We start from the raw sequence: 17978 nt of genomic DNA on the forward strand, positions 1-17978 counted from the left end.
TCGCGTTGTTTCAGTGGGGGTTTCAGGGGGTGCTTGTGTCTGGTCATAAGCCACCTGTGAGGACGTGCTGGCCCCCTGCGCTGGCAGCCCCTGCAAGAACGGCGGCGAGTGCCGGGAGTCGGAAGATTACAAGAGCTTCTCCTGCAGTTGCCCCTCGGGCTGGCAAGGTAGGGGCATGGCCCGTCAGGGGGTTCAGCACACCCCGCTCTCCTCTGGGAGTGAAAGACGGAGGGGAGGGAGCGTGGCCGGGGAGCAGCAGGCACGTGGCTGGAGGGAGCAGCTCTGCACGGTGCCTGGCCTTGGGGAGGGTCTGACCTGCCCCACGGCTCAGCCCGGGGGACAGGATGTGGCCATCACCCTCATCCCTCGGTGAAGGCGGTTTGCTGGTGTGAGCAAAACGTCATCATCATCTCCGGAGCTTCCACCAGCACCTCCAACCCGCGTGGTCCCTGTCCCGCTCTGCCCCACAGGCCAGACCTGCGAGATCGACATCAACGAGTGCGTGAAGAACCCCTGCCGCAACGGGGCCACGTGCCAGAACACCAACGGGAGCTACCGCTGTGCCTGCAGGACCGGCTTCACCGGCCGCAACTGCGACACCGACATCGACGACTGCAAGCCCAGTAAGAGCAGGAGCCGCTCCATGGGCCGTGCTCAGCCTGGCCCTGAGCTGACGGCCTCATTCCCCTTCCTGGGGCTGGGACCCTCCTCCATGCGCACTGGGGAGCCCTGCACTTCTTTGGCTTTTGTCCCGCTTGGGATTTTGGGCCACCTCCAGCACATCCCAGTTGAGCTGCGTTAGTCCAAGCCTAAAGGGGAGTGGGCGGGAAGGAGGCTGGGAGGGGGGAGAGTGACAGGGCAGTGAGCGTGTGTCCCATGTGCCCTCCTTGTGCCCAGTCCTGAAGCTGGGGGTCCCTCTGCCTGGGCTGTGGGCCCTGCCCCATCCCACTGCGCAGACGTGTGTAGGGAGAATGCTGTGGGGTAGCTCTGAGGTGGGGCTGCTGCATCAGGGCTGGACCCATTACATCTTCACGTGCCTCCTCTCCAGATCCATGCCACAACGGTGGCTCCTGCTCCGATGGCATTGGCACGTTCTTCTGCGAGTGCCTGGCTGGTTTCCGTGGGCCCAAGTGCGAGGAGGACATCAACGAGTGTGCCAGCAACCCCTGCAAGAACGGAGCCAACTGCACCGACTGCGTCAACAGCTACACCTGCACCTGCCCCTCCGGCTTCAGCGGCATCCACTGCGAGAACAACACGCCTGACTGCACGGAGAGGTACAGCCCGCTGCTGCTCCCGCCCCGGGCACGGCCTTCGTCAGGGATGGAGCAAGGGACTGGGGTCTCTGCTCTGCCCCGCAGCCCTCGGCCAGTTTGGGGGGGCTTTGGCATGGAGCGCCTCCAGCAGCGACTCACCGGGATGTGATATCTGTGTTCCCAGCTCCTGCTTCAACAGTGGGACCTGCGTGGATGGCATCAACACCTTCACCTGCGTCTGCCCCCCTGGCTTCACGGGCAGCTACTGTGAGCATGACATTAACGAGTGTGACTCCAAGCCCTGCCTGAATGGGGGCACGTGTCAGGACAGCTACGGGATGTACAAGTGCACTTGTCCCCAAGGATACACTGGCCTCAACTGCCAGGTAAAAGAGCCTTGGGCTGCCGACCCCTGTGTCTGCCCGTGCATGCTGGCTGTGGGGATTTGGAAGGGGGTCACTGCAGAAGCTCTGCTGGGTCCTGATCCCCATCTCTTGCTCTGCTCCCCCCAAGAACCTGGTGCGTTGGTGCGATTCCGCTCCCTGTAAAAACGGAGGCAAGTGCTGGCAGACCAACAACCTGTACCGCTGCGAGTGTAACAGCGGGTGGACGGGGCTGTACTGTGATGTCCCCAGCGTCTCCTGCGAGGTGGCTGCTAAGCAGCAAGGTAGGTCCCTGCCATGTGTACAGGGCAAGGGTGGGGTCCCCAGGTGCCCCCCGTGCTGGGCTGTGAGCAGGGACACGCTCGGTTCTCTTGGTGGGGGTCTTTGGCACAACCAGAGCGGTCTCAAGGATTGCTGCGGTCCTGGCTGCGATCCCCATGGGACATGAGGTGGCCCTGCAGTGCGCGGAGCGTCACCAAGGTCCCTCCATCTCACTCTGCTCTCCCTGGCAGGTATCGATGTAGCACATCTCTGCAGGAATTCAGGGCTCTGCGTGGACACCGGCAACACTCACTTCTGCCGCTGCCAGGCTGGATACACCGGCAGCTACTGCGAGGAGCAGGTGGACGAGTGCTCCCCCAACCCCTGCCAGAACGGAGCCACCTGCACGGACTACCTGGGAGGCTACTCCTGCGAGGTGGGTGCCGCTGGGAGCAGAGCTGCTTGGGGAGAAAGCACCGGTTACTGCCTTTCTGCTGCCCGAGGAGCTGCCCCAGCTTCAGGCTGGCTCGGTGCCCCTTTACCGAGGCGAAGGCTGGGGCGCTCCTGTGCCATGTGGGAATTGAGTGAGCCTCTCTGATAGCTCCCCTCTTCCTTCCTTGTAGTGTGTGGCTGGTTATCATGGAGTTAACTGCTCAGAGGAGATCAATGAGTGCTTGTCCCACCCGTGCCAGAATGGAGGAACCTGCATCGATCTCATCAATACCTACAAATGCTCCTGCCCCAGAGGAACTCAAGGTAAATTAATTCCCCAGGCTGGGGCATTAGTGGGCTGAGTACGGATATCCTCGGTATCTGCTCATTAGCTGCTCGGGCTAGCAGAAGCAAACGCCGCGGTAGAGGTTTGTGTGGGCGGGCAAGCTTAGCCATCAAGGCCACGCAACCTTGGAGGCGAGCCGCGCGGCGCCGCGTGCCTCCTGCCAGTGCGGCGGCTCAGATGGCCATTGAATTGGCCAGGCTCAGCCCCTTTGCAGGGAAGGTTCACACGAGGGACCACCGGGCACCCCGATACTGTTTGATGAGTTGTGTGGGTTGTTCCCCCATTTCTCTAGGGGTGCACTGTGAGATCAATGTGGATGACTGCAGCCCTTTCTTTGATCCTGTCACCCTGGGGCCCAAGTGCTTTAACAATGGCAAGTGCACGGATCGGGTAGGTGGCTACAGCTGCATCTGCCCCCCTGGCTTTGTAGGGGAGCGCTGCGAGGGAGACGTCAACGAGTGCCTGTCCAACCCCTGCGACGCCCGCGGCACCCAGAACTGCGTGCAGCGGGTCAATGACTACAAATGCGAGTGCCGACCTGGCTATGCAGGTGAGCGCTGTGTCCCCCCAGCGCCCAGCCCTGCAGCCCCCAGTCCCCCCAAAGCATCTCGCACACCTTCCTCTGCTCCTTACGCCCTCCTCTCCCTCGGCAGGCCGTCGCTGCGACACACCGTGGTGGACGGCTGTAAAGGCAAACCCTGCAGGAACGGCGGAACGTGCGCGGTCGCCAGCAACACTGGCCGTGGCTTCATCTGCAAATGCCCCCCGGTAGGTACCTGCCCCTCTGCAGCTGGGGACACGGGATGTTGCGCGGGCCCTGCGCGTCATCCCCCTGCACGGAGGGACAGTCAAGGGGCCAGCTGAGCCCCTGAGGCTTCCCCGGCTGCGATAGCTGGGTGAGAGTGGAGGGGAGGGTGCTTTGCTGTGGGTGCTCGCTGGAGGGAGGTGTATCCCACCCTCCTCACGTGCAAGGAGACAGGGTTAGAGTCAGGGAGAGGGAGGTGGCTCAGCCCTGCAACTGCAACGCACATTTCTGTAGGACAGATTCCTGCCTGGTTGACCATTATTTCCACCACGTGAAGGTGGAGCGGGCAGCTGTGGAGAAGAGCTCCCTTCATTTTGAGGGGGATGCTCTAGCGGGGTTTACATTCTGGATCATTCTAGCCCATCCCTAGTTTCAGAGGATGCGCCAGCGCCGTGTCCTGATCCACATTGTGATGAGTTTCCCCGAACACACACATGTCAGGGTGCTTGGGGGAGAGCGTCGGTGGTTCTGACGCCCTCCTTGCTGTCCCCTCCCCAGGGATTCGTGGGTGCCACCTGCGAGAACGACTCCCGCACCTGTGGGAACCTGCACTGCCTGAATGGTGGCACCTGTATCTCCATCCACAAGAGCTCCAAGTGCATGTGCACACCCTCCTTCACGGGTCCTGAGTGCCAGTACCCGGCCAGCAGCCCCTGCACGTCCAACCCCTGCTACAACGGGGGCACCTGCGAGTTCTTCAGCGATGCTTCCCCCTACTACCGCTGCAACTGCCCTGCCAACTTCAACGGCCTCAACTGCCACATCCTCGACTTCGATTTCCAAGGTGGGATCGGGCAGGATATCATCCCACCCAAAATTGAGGAGAAGTGCGAGATCGCCGTTTGCGCGGGGTATGCCGGCAACAAGATCTGCGATGGGAAATGCAACAACCACGCCTGCGGCTGGGACGGGGGCGACTGCTCCCTCAATTTCAATGATCCCTGGAAGAACTGCTCCCAGTCTCTGCAGTGCTGGAAGTACTTCAACGATGGCAAGTGCGACTCGCAGTGCAACAACGCCGGCTGCCTCTACGATGGATTCGACTGCCAGAAGTACGAAGGGCAGTGCAAGTAAGTGACTTGCTCGTTGAGCCTTTTGTTTTAAAGCCAGAACCTCTGTGCTGGTCATCCAGGAGCTGCGATGTCATTCTGGTGGCATCTGCTAAAGCCTCTAAGTGCAGACCTGTTGACCCTCTATATTCTGTTCTGCTGCCCCTGGGGCTGCAACTAAAGCAGCTGCACTTTTCCCCACGATCTTGCCGAGTTTGGAAGCTTTCTGGGTTTGGCTCATTCCAGGTGCCGTCCCCCTCCTTGCCTGTATCATGCCACAGAAGTGAATTCTCCAACTCACAGTGGTAACACAGTGAGTTTCAGTGTAGGGAGACTCCAGATGGGAAGACCAACCAGAAAACACAGTGATGTTAACATCCAGGCACTTAACAAAAACTGTCTTTGGCAACAGCAGGAACTTAATCCCAGATTCCTGGACAGATTCTGGTCTGAGTAACTCTTCTGTGTCCCCATGTCTTCTCTGAGTCACAGGAATTTGTCCCTTTTTCTGGCATCTAAATTGCAACTTATCAGTTTAAAGCTGCTGTCTTTCACCTGCAGAGGTGAATGCTTCCCGGCACTGCGTGGAACGGTCACCTTCTGTGTCTTAGTGGCTTAGTGTCTCTCTGGCTGAAGAATATTTGTACAAAAGAGAGGTCCACTTATTTTCTCAGCAGCTAGGTAATAGAGAAATGTGGGATGGTTTGGGTTGGAAGGGACCTTAAAGCCCCCCCAGTTCCACCCCCCCACCATGGGCAGGGACACCTTCCACCAGACCAGGTTGCTCCAAGCCTCATCCAGCCTGGCCTTGGACACTCCCAGGGATGGGGCATCCACAGCTTCTCTGGGCAATCTGTTCCAGTGCCTCCCACCCTCTCCGATATGTGCAGTACTCGGTCTCATTCGTTCTTCTGCCTTTCTTCCTCTTCTGCCCAGCCCTCTGTATGACCAGTACTGCAAAGATCACTTCTCAGATGGTCACTGTGACCAGGGCTGCAATAATTTCGAGTGCGAATGGGATGGTCTGGACTGTGCAAACAACATGCCAGAGAAGCTTGCCGATGGCACGCTGGTGGTGGTCGTCCTCATCACTCCAGAGAACCTGAAGAACAACTCCTTCAACTTTCTGCGGGAGCTGAGCCGCGTGCTGCACACCAACGTGGTCTTCAAGAAGAACCCCAAGGGGGAGTATATGATCTTTCCTTACTATGGCAACGAGGAGGAGCTGAAGAAGCATTACATCAAGAGGTCAACAGAGGACTGGTCAGATATGTCTAGTGCGGTCATCAACAAAGTAAAGAGCAGCCTCTACTCCCGGGCTGGCAGAAGGCAGAAGAGGGAGCTTGATCAGATGGACATCAGAGGGTAAGGGGGACCGATGGGTTCCTTTTTCACTGAGCAGCATTTGTTTTCTGTGTTGATAATAGTAACACGCTATAACGGGAAGGATGTGGGCCAGATAATTGTATTTTGACGGTGCTTTCTGTGTGAATAGAAACCGGATTTTGCTCTCATGTGGGAAAAGCGAGCGATCGCTCAGGAATCCCTGATACAATGCTGCGCCGACTCTCACGATTGAAGGAGTCCTGTGTATTGTTGGGAGCCGGGGCTGGGCTGGGTGGGACCTGGAAGCAGAGGTTGGCCTGACCGACTGTCTGACTTCAGGAAGTCATTAAGTTAAGCCTCAGTTTCTCCCTGGGAAATGCTTTCTAGAGCTTTGTTGTAAAACTCAATTACTGCAAACTGTGTTTGGAGATCTTTGGTGTAAACATATAGATCTAACCTTCTCCCTCTCTGTGGGCTCAATCAAAAGCCACCGAAAACAAAGGAGTTAGAGCAACGAAACTGATGTGAAAAGATCTGAAGGCTCCCAAACAGCCATTATTTAAGATACTGTAGTGTCTGGGAAATTTTAAAACATTGTGAAGCAGAGATTCCCTTCCATTCCTGAAGATAAGGAGCTAGATTTCAGGGTACTCACTGGGGCACATCCCATAGACCATGAGCGTGGGCTGCAGGGAAGCAGAGATGGGTTTCTACCTTTTAATTCCCACTGACGGGGGGTTAAGAAGGGAAAGGAGAGAAAGGAACTCGTCTGTCTTCTCAGCGTGGTCATTGCTCCATGTTTCTCACTGACTCTTCCCTCACACAGATCCATCGTCTACTTGGAAATTGATAACCGCCAGTGCATCCAATCGTCTTCCCAGTGCTTCCAGAGTGCAACCGATGTGGCGGCGTTCCTGGGTGCCTTGGCCTCCCTTGGCAACCTGAACATACCCTACAAAATAGAAGCTGTTAAAAGTAAGTAGGGCTGGTCAGCTGGGGAGGAGAGACAGCCAGAACTTTACACCCTTACCCAGGGGTCGTTATCTGTCAGCTGGCTGGGTTTGAGCTCAGTCTGGTTTTAATAACCTTGCATCTTTTTTTTTTTTCTTTAAGTCTGTTCTTAAAAAAATTGCAAAACCGGTTTATTATTTTTGCTTATTCCAGGTTTATTTCAAAATCATTATCACTATAAAAGTTACAAAAAAAAAAAAAAGAAAAGAAAAGAAAAAGCAAACCCAACCAGCTCCAATCAATCAGTGACATGCAAGGAGTTGAAGTTTGTATCTTGAAAATCCCCCCTAAATCCTTTTGTCTTAACAGCTCAATGCAAGCGCAATGATTTGAAGTTTGCTAATCCTTTTCCTTAAAGGAGAAAAAAGTGAAGCTGTCTCCTGGTGCAGGCTGGCTGGTGCAGCCGAGAATTTGCCGATAGTTTGCAATTCTGATTAATAGCGTATAAAATGACCTTATTTTGGGGGGGCTGATTTAGATCAGACTTAGGTACCTCTATTAACTAATTTTCCTTCATTTCCACTCTGTCACTGGTTTGCTATGCAGCTTAATGTCTCAGCATCTCTTTGTGCCCCACTGTTTTGTAGGTGAAACAGCTGAGCCCACGAGGAACTCCCAGCTGTATCCTATGTACGTGGTGGTGGCTGTGCTGATCCTGCTTGCTTTCATTGGAGTGGGAGTACTGGTGTCTCGTAAGCGGCGCAGGGAGCATGGGCAGCTTTGGTTCCCAGAGGGCTTCAAAGTGACAGAGTCAAGCAAGAAGAAGCGACGAGAACCACTCGGGGAGGATTCTGTTGGACTGAAGTGAGTAATTTGCTTGCTAACCCGTGATAACAGCGCAGCGGGGCTGCTCGGGGCTGTTCTGAAAGAACACGTTGGAGTTTTGTTCTCTCGTGCATCATATGGGCATAGCGGGGAGGAGAAAAATCACGTTTCTTAAAGTTCTGCATGGGGGAAGCAGTGTTCCCATCTGGAGGAGGGTTTTCATGGTCCGTTCGCACTTGGTCAAAAATGAAGGGCAACCTGAGGGGAACCTCCTGGAAATTGCCTCGTTGATTCTTTCAGTTTGTGCCTGTAGATAAACACAGTCCCTCACAGAAGAGTTCCTGCAGGGGAGCTAATAATCTTTTGTATGGTTGTATTTTTAAAGACCCCTCAAAAATGCTTCGGATGGCACGCTGATGGATGACAACCAAAATGAGTGGGGTGATGAGGAGACCTTGGACACCAAGAAGTTCAGGGTAAGCCAACTGCCACGTTCCCTTTCTGTGCTGGAAGTAGTCACTCACTGGGTTTTGTCATGGAGGGAGCAGAGCTCTGCAGAAAGCGGCAGAGATGGGGGGCCCTCGGAGACCCACTGCTTCCAGCTCCTTTGCGAACCTGCCTGTGACAAATGCACCTCTGAGACTTGCAGAGCTTCCCACGCTCGAGCTCAGCCCCCTCCTCCCACCCCGACTTGCGCGGCTCGCTCGGTGCTCACTTCTCGCTGTCGTTGCTCAGTTTGAGGAGCAGGCGATGCTGCCCGAATCGGACGATCAGACGGATCACAGGCAGTGGACCCAGCAGCACCTGGATGCCGCCGACCTGCGCATATCCTCCATGGCACCTACTCCCCCACAGGGAGAAATCGATGCGGACTGTATGGATGTCAACGTCCGAGGTCCCGGTAAGGTGGATTCCTTTTCCTTCTGCTTGTCAGCTCATCCAACATCCTCCCTTACCCTTGCAGATGAGCAGTCCCAGACAGCCCTACCTGTCCCTGTTGCTGGTATGGAGTCGCTGCTAGCCACGATTGAGAGAGGGCCCCTGTCACATTTTGCTTCCCATGAGACGTCTTTTGTTTAATCACTGAGATGGAAATTAGAGAATGCAGAAGAAGTACCTATTAAAACACCCAGCTTATCTCTCTGCCACTCCTAGATTCCTCTCCTCCCACCAAACTGCACGTTTCACAATCTTCTTTTCAGGTTTTTAACAATGTTAATAGGCTTTTAAATTATTACAAACATTTGGTCTTCCCCACATCTATGAAATTGTCCTATTAAAATAATAGAAGTATTTAAGGCTGCGCTGTACCGTGCTCCACCTTCCTTATAAATTTTACTTGACATGTTAGTGTGCAAGCTAGCAGATGAAAGAGGAAAAGCAGTGAGCGGTGAGATACCACTAAGGAATTTCAGATCCATATCAGAGGAAGGATATTCATGTTTGATGTTTAGAACCAGCCAGGAACTCAGTCTTCATGCACCCACGAGAATAAGCATCTATTGCAGACAGCGCATCTTGCTGAAGGGTAAAAAACCTTTTTTCACCGAGCTCCCCTGTGCTTTTCAGACGGCTTCACCCCCCTCATGATCGCCTCCTGCAGCGGAGGAGGGCTGGAGACTGGCAATAGTGAGGAGGAAGACGATGCTCCCGCCGTCATCTCCGATTTCATATACCAAGGCGCCAGCCTGCACAACCAGACTGACCGCACCGGCGAGACGGCTCTTCACCTGGCTGCCCGGTACTCCCGCTCGGATGCTGCCAAGCGCCTGCTGGAAGCTAGTGCCGATGCAAACATCCAAGATAACATGGGCAGGACGCCCCTCCACGCCGCTGTCTCTGCCGATGCCCAAGGTGTCTTCCAGGTAATCGATACTTTTGCCACCAGTCTTGGGTTTTCCTGGGGAAGGTACTGGTGCTGCAGGTTGAGGCAGTCACATGCGGGGTCTGCAGCTCACCCTGCCAAGGCGTGGGGTGAAAGTCTTGAAAACTGTTGTCTCAGGGCATGGCACAGCAAAGCAGCAGCCCCGTGGCTGCGCTCGGATGGGCACACCCACACCGAGAACAGGGACTGGAGGGACCAGCCTCTGGAAAGGGGGGTTGAAGGTCTTGAGACCGTGGTACCTGGAGGGTCCACTGCCTGTCCCTAACGTTCCTGTTCCCTGGCAGATCCTGATTAGGAACAGGGCAACCGATCTCGACGCCCGAATGCACGACGGGACCACTCCTCTGATCTTGGCCGCTCGCTTGGCTGTGGAGGGCATGCTGGACGACCTCATCAACTGCCATGCAGACGTCAACGCCGTGGATGATCTAGGTACTGCAGACAACTAAAACGGGCTCCCTCAGAGGTGGAAGGAAAGGGCTGCTTACTGCTACTCTTCCCACTCACTAATGCATGTTGTATTTCATGGTCTTCCTCTGTAGGCAAGTCAGCGCTGCACTGGGCAGCTGCTGTGAATAACGTTGAAGCTGCAGTAGTTCTCCTGAAGAATGGTGCCAACAAGGATATGCAGAACAATAAGGTAAGGCTCTCCTAGGCTGACATAGGCGAGAAAAAAAAAACACGTGGGGAGTCTGTTAAAAGGTAATTTTTGCCTAAAATACAACACTGTGGCACTGAGATGCTGATTTGATTGTTCTGCTGTGAATGAAGCTGTTGGATTTAGCTCAAAGAAGCCTCGTGGGATACGGTCCTACGGGTGATGCTGAGGGGCTTTGCCATGCTTGATGAGCAGTATGATACAGTGGTTGTGTGGCCGTGTCCTCGCGTGTTCTGGGTCACTTGTAGGGTTCCCAGTTTGGTAGCAGTATAAGGACATGGCTCAGCAGGGTAGAAAGCAGCAGCAGCAGCAAAACCTCACCAGAGGAGAGCCAATTACAGTCCTGCCACCCAGCTGCATGGGATGGGTGTGGAGCTCAGGATACTGTTAGCCAGGAGAATCTGTGAGCTTAAACCTAACCACCTTTGCTGGGTTTCCAGGAGGAGACCCCACTGTTCCTCGCAGCCAGAGAAGGGAGCTACGAAACCGCCAAGGTCCTGCTGGACCATTTTGCCAACCGCGACATCACGGACCACATGGACCGTCTCCCACGGGACATCGCCCAGGAGCGCATGCACCATGACATCGTGAGGCTGCTGGATGAATACAACCTGGTGCGGAGCCCACCGCTGCACAATGGCCCACTGGGAGCACCCACGCTGTCCCCACCGCTCTGCTCCCCCAACAGCTACATCAGCAACCTGAAACCGGCTGTCCAGGGCAAGAAGGCCAGGAAGCCGAGTACCAAGGGCCTGAGCTGCAACGGCAAAGATGCCAAAGACCTCAAAGCCCGGAGGAAAAAGTCACAAGATGGAAAAGGATGTCTGCTTGACAACTCCAGCGTGTTGTCTCCAGTGGACTCCCTGGAGTCGCCCCACGGCTACCTGTCAGATGTCGCCTCCCCTCCGCTGATGACCTCTCCGTTTCAGCAGTCCCCTTCCATGCCTCTGAACCATCTGCCAGGCATGCCTGATGCCCACATGAGCATCAACCACCTCAACATGGCAGGGAAGCAGGATATGGCCATGGCAAACTCCAGCAGGATGGCCTTTGATTCAGTGCCGCCGCGTCTCTCCCACCTCCCCGTCTCCAGCCCCAGCACGGTGATGAGCAATGCCCCGATGAATTTCTCCGTCGGCGGAGCGGCCGGTCTGAACGGGCAGTGTGACTGGCTCTCCAGGCTGCAGAACGGCATGGTCCAGAGCCAGTACAACCCCATGCGAGGCAACATGCAACCAGGGGCACATCAGCAGACGCAGAACCTCCAGCATGGCATGATGACCTCCCTGCACAACGGCTTGCCCACCACGAGCTTGTCGCAGATGATGAGCTACCAGGCCATGCCCAGCACCCGGCTGGCTTCCCAGCCCCACCTGATGCAGAGCCAGCAGCTCCAGCAGCAAAACATGCAGCCGCAGCAGCAGCCGCCGCAGCATCACAACCCCAGCTCCAACGCGAGCGGCCACATCGGCCAAAATTTCCTTGGTACCGAGCTGAGCCAGCCCGACATGCAACCGGTGAGCAGCAGTACCATGGCGGTCCACACCATCCTGCCTCAAGAGTCCCAGATGCTGCCCACGTCTCTGCCATCCTCCCTCGCCCAGCCCATGACCACCACGCAGTTTCTAACTCCACCTTCCCAGCACAGTTATTCCTCCCCCTTGGACAACACCCCCAGCCACCAGCTCCAGGTGCCCGACCACCCCTTCCTAACGCCGTCTCCGGAGTCGCCGGACCAGTGGTCCAGCTCTTCTCCTCACTCCAACGTGTCCGACTGGTCCGAGGGCATCTCCAGCCCTCCCACGAGTATGCAGTCACAGATGGGACACATCCCCGAAGCCTTCAAGTGAAAGACGGTGTTTGAGAGACGCTGGCGCTCAGTGGGAGTTAGAAGCTTGAGGGAGATCTTTTTTTTAAAAGGACATTGGATGCTTTTATTAAAGGATCCTTTTTAAATATGTTTTTATAAAAAAAAAAAGACAAATTAATTCCTTTTTTTTCTAGTATTTATTTATGTACTTTTTATTTTACATGAAAACACTGCCTTTTTATTTATATGTTCTATTGTTAAGAACTCAGTGTGGGACACCAGTTGTGTTTCAAGAAATCAAAAAGTTAGGTTTTTATAGGACATTCTCTTTTGTTGGGGGGGTTCGTTGTGTTGGATTTGAGAGGAAATGTTTATGTAAAGCTCTAAGCAACGATTTGTGATCCTGAGATGCCATTAATTTATTTTTTCTTCTCTTTCAACTCAGAAAGAGAAGTGAGAAAGAAAAGGGGAAGGAAAAATTGATAAAAAATACCACTCCTTAGGGGGAAAAAATTAAGTCTGGATGGATTTTTGAAATGTACTTTAAAATGTTTCCTTCACTATTAGATCTGAGGACGTTTTATGGTACCATTCATGAATCTTTGTTTAAATTTCAGTATTATATAGTTGTACATTTGCCTTGATAATAGAAATTTTTGTTCTCTCTTGTTTTTATATATATAAAAAAATATATATTTAAATCATTTTTATGATCTACAAAAGAAACTAAATCAGGATTATAGACCTGTAAGAACAGATTCTAAGCTAAAAAAAACCCTACAAAACAGGAATACAATCCCCCACCAAAAAGAAGTGTATTTGCCAAACTTCTAAGAGAGCGAGCCCGTAACTCTGGAGTATATACCAAACCCGTAACTCCGGAGTTCATACACAAAGGAGACTTAATTTTACTTTGAATATCTTTACTGGTTTTTTTTGTTCTTGTTTTCGTGTTTGCATTTGAGTAACTGTTTAAGAAATAAATGCCAATATAAACTTGTAAACCACATCCTTATTTTAAGGATGGCCTGCCTGTTTTGCAGAAGGCGTGTCGATGAACGCAGACAGCCTGAGTGAGATTACAAAGCATTGTAACTCTGCCACCGCCAAGTGCTCGCCCCCGTCCGGCTCCTCTGGCAGCGCGATCCGCTGGGTGCTCAGTGGGAAGCGCTGCCGGCTTTGGTGGGATGCTGGACTGGCTGAAGAGGAGGGCGAAGGACAGCACAGCCGAGCCTGTGCCGTGAAACGTTAACATTTTGTTCTTGGATAGTCTGGAGTGAAGCATCTTTTTTTATACTGATGTAAACTCTTTCTGTGTATCATGTAAAATATAGTATAAGCCTGTGGCAGATTTAATGTTTGTAAATATGTTTTTTTAAAGAAAAGGTGGATTTTGTTTCAAAAATCTAAATGAGCGAGTCTTAAATATATCAGATATATCACCTTATAGAGGTGTTGGACTATCACTCACTCGGGTGCAAAGGCAAGCAGACACCCTCAGACTAGATACGTGTATGGGACAGGCAAATAGAGAGCGGTTAATCATGAAAACCTAAGAAAAGGGTTCCTTTTCCTCGTTCCTTTTTATTAGAACACCAAATAAAATGGATATTTCTCAAGGCACAGCGCCTTACTGAGCACTCATCTTAGTTAACATTTCAGACCATTGTTATTGTGACATGCCTAATATGAGTGATAAAAACATCACGTGGTGTTGAATCTTCCTATGTTTTATAAACTAGAGTGTAGTTTAAGAAAAGATATCTTCTGTAATAAAGTTATCTACATGCAAAGTTGTAGTTTGCAAAAATGATGTATTTTTTTTGGTTAACTGATTTGCAATAAATGATGCTTCTGGGCATCTAGATTTTACTAAAACTGGACCTTAGCGTTTTTGTTACGGTTTGGTTGAAATCTGGCCTCGATACCCTCTGGCTTTCAGTACTGCGGGGCTGCCTCTTGGCACAAAGCACCGGCACGTTCCCAACGTCTTGTTCTCTGGGTTAAAGCTCAGAGCAGGGCTTTGGACAATGAAACTTTCTCCTTAACTTGTGCAAAACTCACTGACTTGAGACGTCTAGTTTGAGCAAGGCAGGAGGGGCTCTGCCCAGGTAGCCCTTTACCTGGCTGAGGATGCTCTCAGGCCACTGCCATTAGGTGAGGATATAAAAGGGGAAACACTGAAAAGTTGTTTTCAAGAACATCACTCACGCATGTTTGAAGTACAGTATTTGGGCACTGTGAAGTGTCCAAGGCCAGGCTGGATGAGGCTTGGAGCAACCTGGTCTAGTGGAAGGTGTCCCTGCCCATGGCAGGGGGTGGGAGTGGATATCTTTAAGGTCCCTTCCCACCCAAACCAGTCTGTGGTTCTGTGATTCTCTGGCTGATGAGATGGCAAAGGGTAAAAAACCAGCCATGTGTTTTTGATTAGATAGTGCCTACGGAAACAGAGCCCTCCATGAGTGGTGTTGAGAGTTATGTGTAGTGCTTCCCCCTTCACACGCAGCGCTGAGCATATGGCTGGGCTCTCAGATGTGGTTGCTTGCAGGGACAGGACCCAGGAAGCCATCCGACGACACCGCCACGGGGCAACAGCACCCATGGGAAAGTTTCACTAAGGCCACTCTGGGCGCGAACACCGCGCAGGAACGTTTGCACTCCAGATTTTTAAGGTAATTTAATTTAATTCTTTCTCTTGCCCACAAAGAATCTGTAGTCCAAATGCAGCTGTGAAGTCCCCACATAACTGGATATAAATAGCTGAGCCATGGACCTCTCAAATCAGATAAGCCTGGTAGCTCCTGGAGTGCTGGCATTTTTCACTCCTCATCCGGGGAGGGAGTGGGCATGTGTGTACATGTACCCGCTATCCAGCCCCAGACGGATATGGGGCAACCAGGCATTTGCTGTACGACTTGTCAGAAGCTGGTGGCTGTAGCGGTGGCATTTTATGTGCCATCCCAGCAGCAGTGAAATGCAGCACCTTCAGAGGTCAGGGAGCTGATGTGCCAGCGTGCACTGCCTGCAAACTCCATGGAAATGGGTATTTTCACTGAGGACAAATCCCTCTTCCCCCTGCAAAATGTGGTTCATCAGTGAGGATCTCGTCGCCCCAAGGGACGCCCTGGAGACAGGGTTCCTGAGACGTGCTCTTCCTCCCAGTTGTGTCTTGCTGGGATACACTAGATGAAGTGTGGCTGCCTTCACGGCGATTCACACATGTGCTGTCCGTGAATCAGGGCTGGGAACATCCAGCCATGTTCCCACGCAGCCCATCCTTCCAGGCTTCTCCCACACGTCCGCATCCCAGCGCTCGTGCCCACGGCTGGCTGCATGCACGGCACGGCTCCACGCTGCCAGTGAGACCGGGGATGCTCATGGCAACGTGTGCCACTAGGAAGACTCTCCTATCCGGTCTAGTGCGCAACACTCCGGTCACTCATGGTCCAGGTGGGAATTTGGCCTGGAATGGATTAAGAACAAAGGGATATGAGGATGTGCAGAACAGCGGGACGTTGCAAGAGGCAACTAAACGTGGCTCATTTAAGAAGTGAGGGGCTGCAAAGCATGTAATTTTCCATGAGGGTGGGTCAGAGGGACAGAACGAGGAAAGAGGTGGGTAAATACCAGGGAAAGAAAAAGGTCTGCACTGGCATGTGAATACATACCATAAAATTGCCCATGTGGTAATTCAAACTAGAAGTCAGAAAAGGTTTTCTAAACAATAGAGGAGTAAGGAAACAGCGTTTAGTTTTTAAGCATTTAAGCCTTCCCCCAACGCCCTCTAACCAACCCACATTGTCCAACCACAAGCTCATCTTTACCTCATGTTGGTAAAGATGCTGGGCACTGGCATGTGAATACATACCATAAAATTGCCCATGTGGTAATTCAAACTAGAAGTCAGAAAAGGTTTTCTAAACAATAGAGGAGTAAGGAAACAGCGTTTAGTTTTTAAGCATTTAAGCCTTCCCCCAACGCCCTCTAACCAACCCACATTGTCCAACCACAAGCTCATCTTTACCTCATGTTGGTAAAGATGCTGGGAGCTGAATTCAAGCTCTCATGTCAACAAAAGATGCCGAGGAATGAGTGGGTCGTGGCAAGCACAGCTGTTTTAGCATTCCAGGTGAAAAAGGCACTAAAATTATATCCCATGCCAAGGGAAGGGTTCAGAATTGTTTGTGTAAAACAAGATTAGCACCAAATGATTCTGATGGCAAGTATGTTGATGCTATGAGGAATTGGGCGCATGTGAACTATTTGTTTACATGCTGGAGGGCTTGGGTTTTTTTATTATTTGTTTTCATTATTCCTGCTCAATTAGATGGGACATTTAGACATTGCTACTCTGTATTGCTTTTACCTCCAGGCTATTGGTGTTTGCTCAGAAAGTTGCTAACAGCTGCTTGAACCCTGATTGCTGAATTGCTACTGCAGCTCAAATCACCCCCTCAAGAATGTACAAAAGGAGCCAAATTCACCCAAGGTGTAGCCTCTCTCGAATTATGCATGGGTTAATGTGGCTGGGATTGAATAATCACAGCAACTAAATGAGTAAATAAATAAAGGTCAGGTTGTCTGATTTGGCTAATCTGATACAGACTACTGATACTCCTAAGAGAAACTCTCCTTTAGCCATTTTCCCTGTTTCTAAACTCAGAGAATGATCCTTTTAATGGCAAGCTCCTGTGTCAGGGCTGGGTTTGTGGCAGCCTACAGGCTGAATAAATTATGAGAATTTAATGGGAAAAGGTCAGTATCATTTGTGCTGTACCCCAAGTAAGCTGATGAAGCAGGAGGGAAGGACACACACAGTCCTCTTCCCACCAGCAAGCCATTTTATCTGTCATGGGTCACTCTCAAGCCCAGAACTGGCTGTATTTGCTAAATACAGCCAATCAGTCAGAAAGCTTCAGGGTAAAAAGGGATTGAACGTCTCTCTTCAGGAGAACAGCCCATCGTTGGTGTTTGCAGTCTGGATGTATGGGTATAGGTGCAGAAGAAGAGGGCTAGAAATATGATGTAAATATACAGCTATAGATAGAGATGTAGACTGTTGATGGTATTTAACAGAATACATATGTATTTTTTAAAAGCTGATTGGGCTAATTAAAAAGCACATTTCCTCAGATTACACCTGCTGGGGGAAATATCAAGGGAGGAGCAGGGCTTTATCTGCAATTCATGCCTGTGTGAGGAAATTGTATTTGACAGCTGGTTTATAAGAACGTTCCTACAAAAGAGGGAGATGAAAGGCACTTGAAAAATCAGAGCACTGCCTCTGGTTTGCACGCCAGCATCAAAGCGCTGCTGCCCCTGCCCGGACCGAGCTGCGAGGACACTGCCCCGCTTTCACCATCAAGCGCACAGAAACAGCTCTTGCGCCGATAATGACCCTTCAGAAGTTGGTTTTGGTCGTTTGTATTTCCCCCCTCAAGGCTTGTCGTTGGTTACAGACTGTGACATCAGCCACCGCCTGTACACGGGACATCCTTCGATGTCCGAGCAGGGCCTCCGCCTTACGAGCTCCGTGTTTGCGGGAAACGGACCCTCAGCGCGGCGCTGGGAGACGGGTGCAGCAAACCCTTCAGGCCCACACGCAGCTGATACCACGCGATGAGCTCCTTCAACAGACCCGACCCCACGCAAACATGCGCCTCTCTGGAGATCGGCTCTTAAGGTAACTCGTCCCAAGGATGGCTGCGTGCGGCAGGGCCAAACCGGGGCGTCGTCCCTGCTTTTGGACACCCACAGGGCAGTCTCCCAGGCTTCGGCACGACCCAGGCCCCTCGCGGGTTAACCCGCAGGATGGGCCCTTGCTCTGCAGCATTAACCGGGTCCCCAAGTTCGCCTCTTCCTCCAACAAGAGTTTTTCTCGTTCTCGGCCTCGGCGGCCCGGCACAGCCTCCCGCCCATGTGCTCGCGGCGGCAGAGATGGGCTGAGGCGGCAGGGGCGGGCTGAGGCGGCAGGGGCGGGTGAGGCGTTAG

The 17978-nt window shown here is 52.3% G+C and overlaps 1 protein-coding gene across 1 annotated transcript in view; it reads left to right on the forward strand.

Moving 5' to 3' along the window:
• NOTCH1 (notch 1) overlaps positions 1-12027 on the forward strand; it is a 13931-nt gene extending 1904 nt beyond the window's left edge. Inside the window, exons 5-23 of the mRNA XM_010146695.1 lie at positions 51-167; positions 471-623; positions 1049-1277; positions 1441-1642; positions 1770-1923; positions 2152-2336; positions 2524-2656; positions 2971-3239; positions 3345-3446; positions 3982-4553; positions 5469-5897; positions 6685-6833; positions 7457-7673; positions 8020-8110; positions 8370-8535; positions 9204-9499; positions 9804-9951; positions 10062-10159; positions 10618-12027. Coding sequence (XP_010144997.1) covers positions 51-167; positions 471-623; positions 1049-1277; positions 1441-1642; positions 1770-1923; positions 2152-2336; positions 2524-2656; positions 2971-3239; positions 3345-3446; positions 3982-4553; positions 5469-5897; positions 6685-6833; positions 7457-7673; positions 8020-8110; positions 8370-8535; positions 9204-9499; positions 9804-9951; positions 10062-10159; positions 10618-12027 — 5120 coding nt within the window. The remainder of the gene's footprint in view (positions 1-50; positions 168-470; positions 624-1048; positions 1278-1440; positions 1643-1769; positions 1924-2151; positions 2337-2523; positions 2657-2970; positions 3240-3344; positions 3447-3981; positions 4554-5468; positions 5898-6684; positions 6834-7456; positions 7674-8019; positions 8111-8369; positions 8536-9203; positions 9500-9803; positions 9952-10061; positions 10160-10617) is intronic.
• Positions 12028-17978: the final 5951 nt, after the last annotated feature.

The sequence above is a fragment of the Eurypyga helias genome, unplaced genomic scaffold, assembly GCF_000690775.1.
Source record: "Eurypyga helias isolate BGI_N326 unplaced genomic scaffold, ASM69077v1 scaffold10422, whole genome shotgun sequence".
In the NCBI taxonomy this organism is placed as follows: domain Eukaryota; kingdom Metazoa; phylum Chordata; class Aves; order Eurypygiformes; family Eurypygidae; genus Eurypyga; species Eurypyga helias.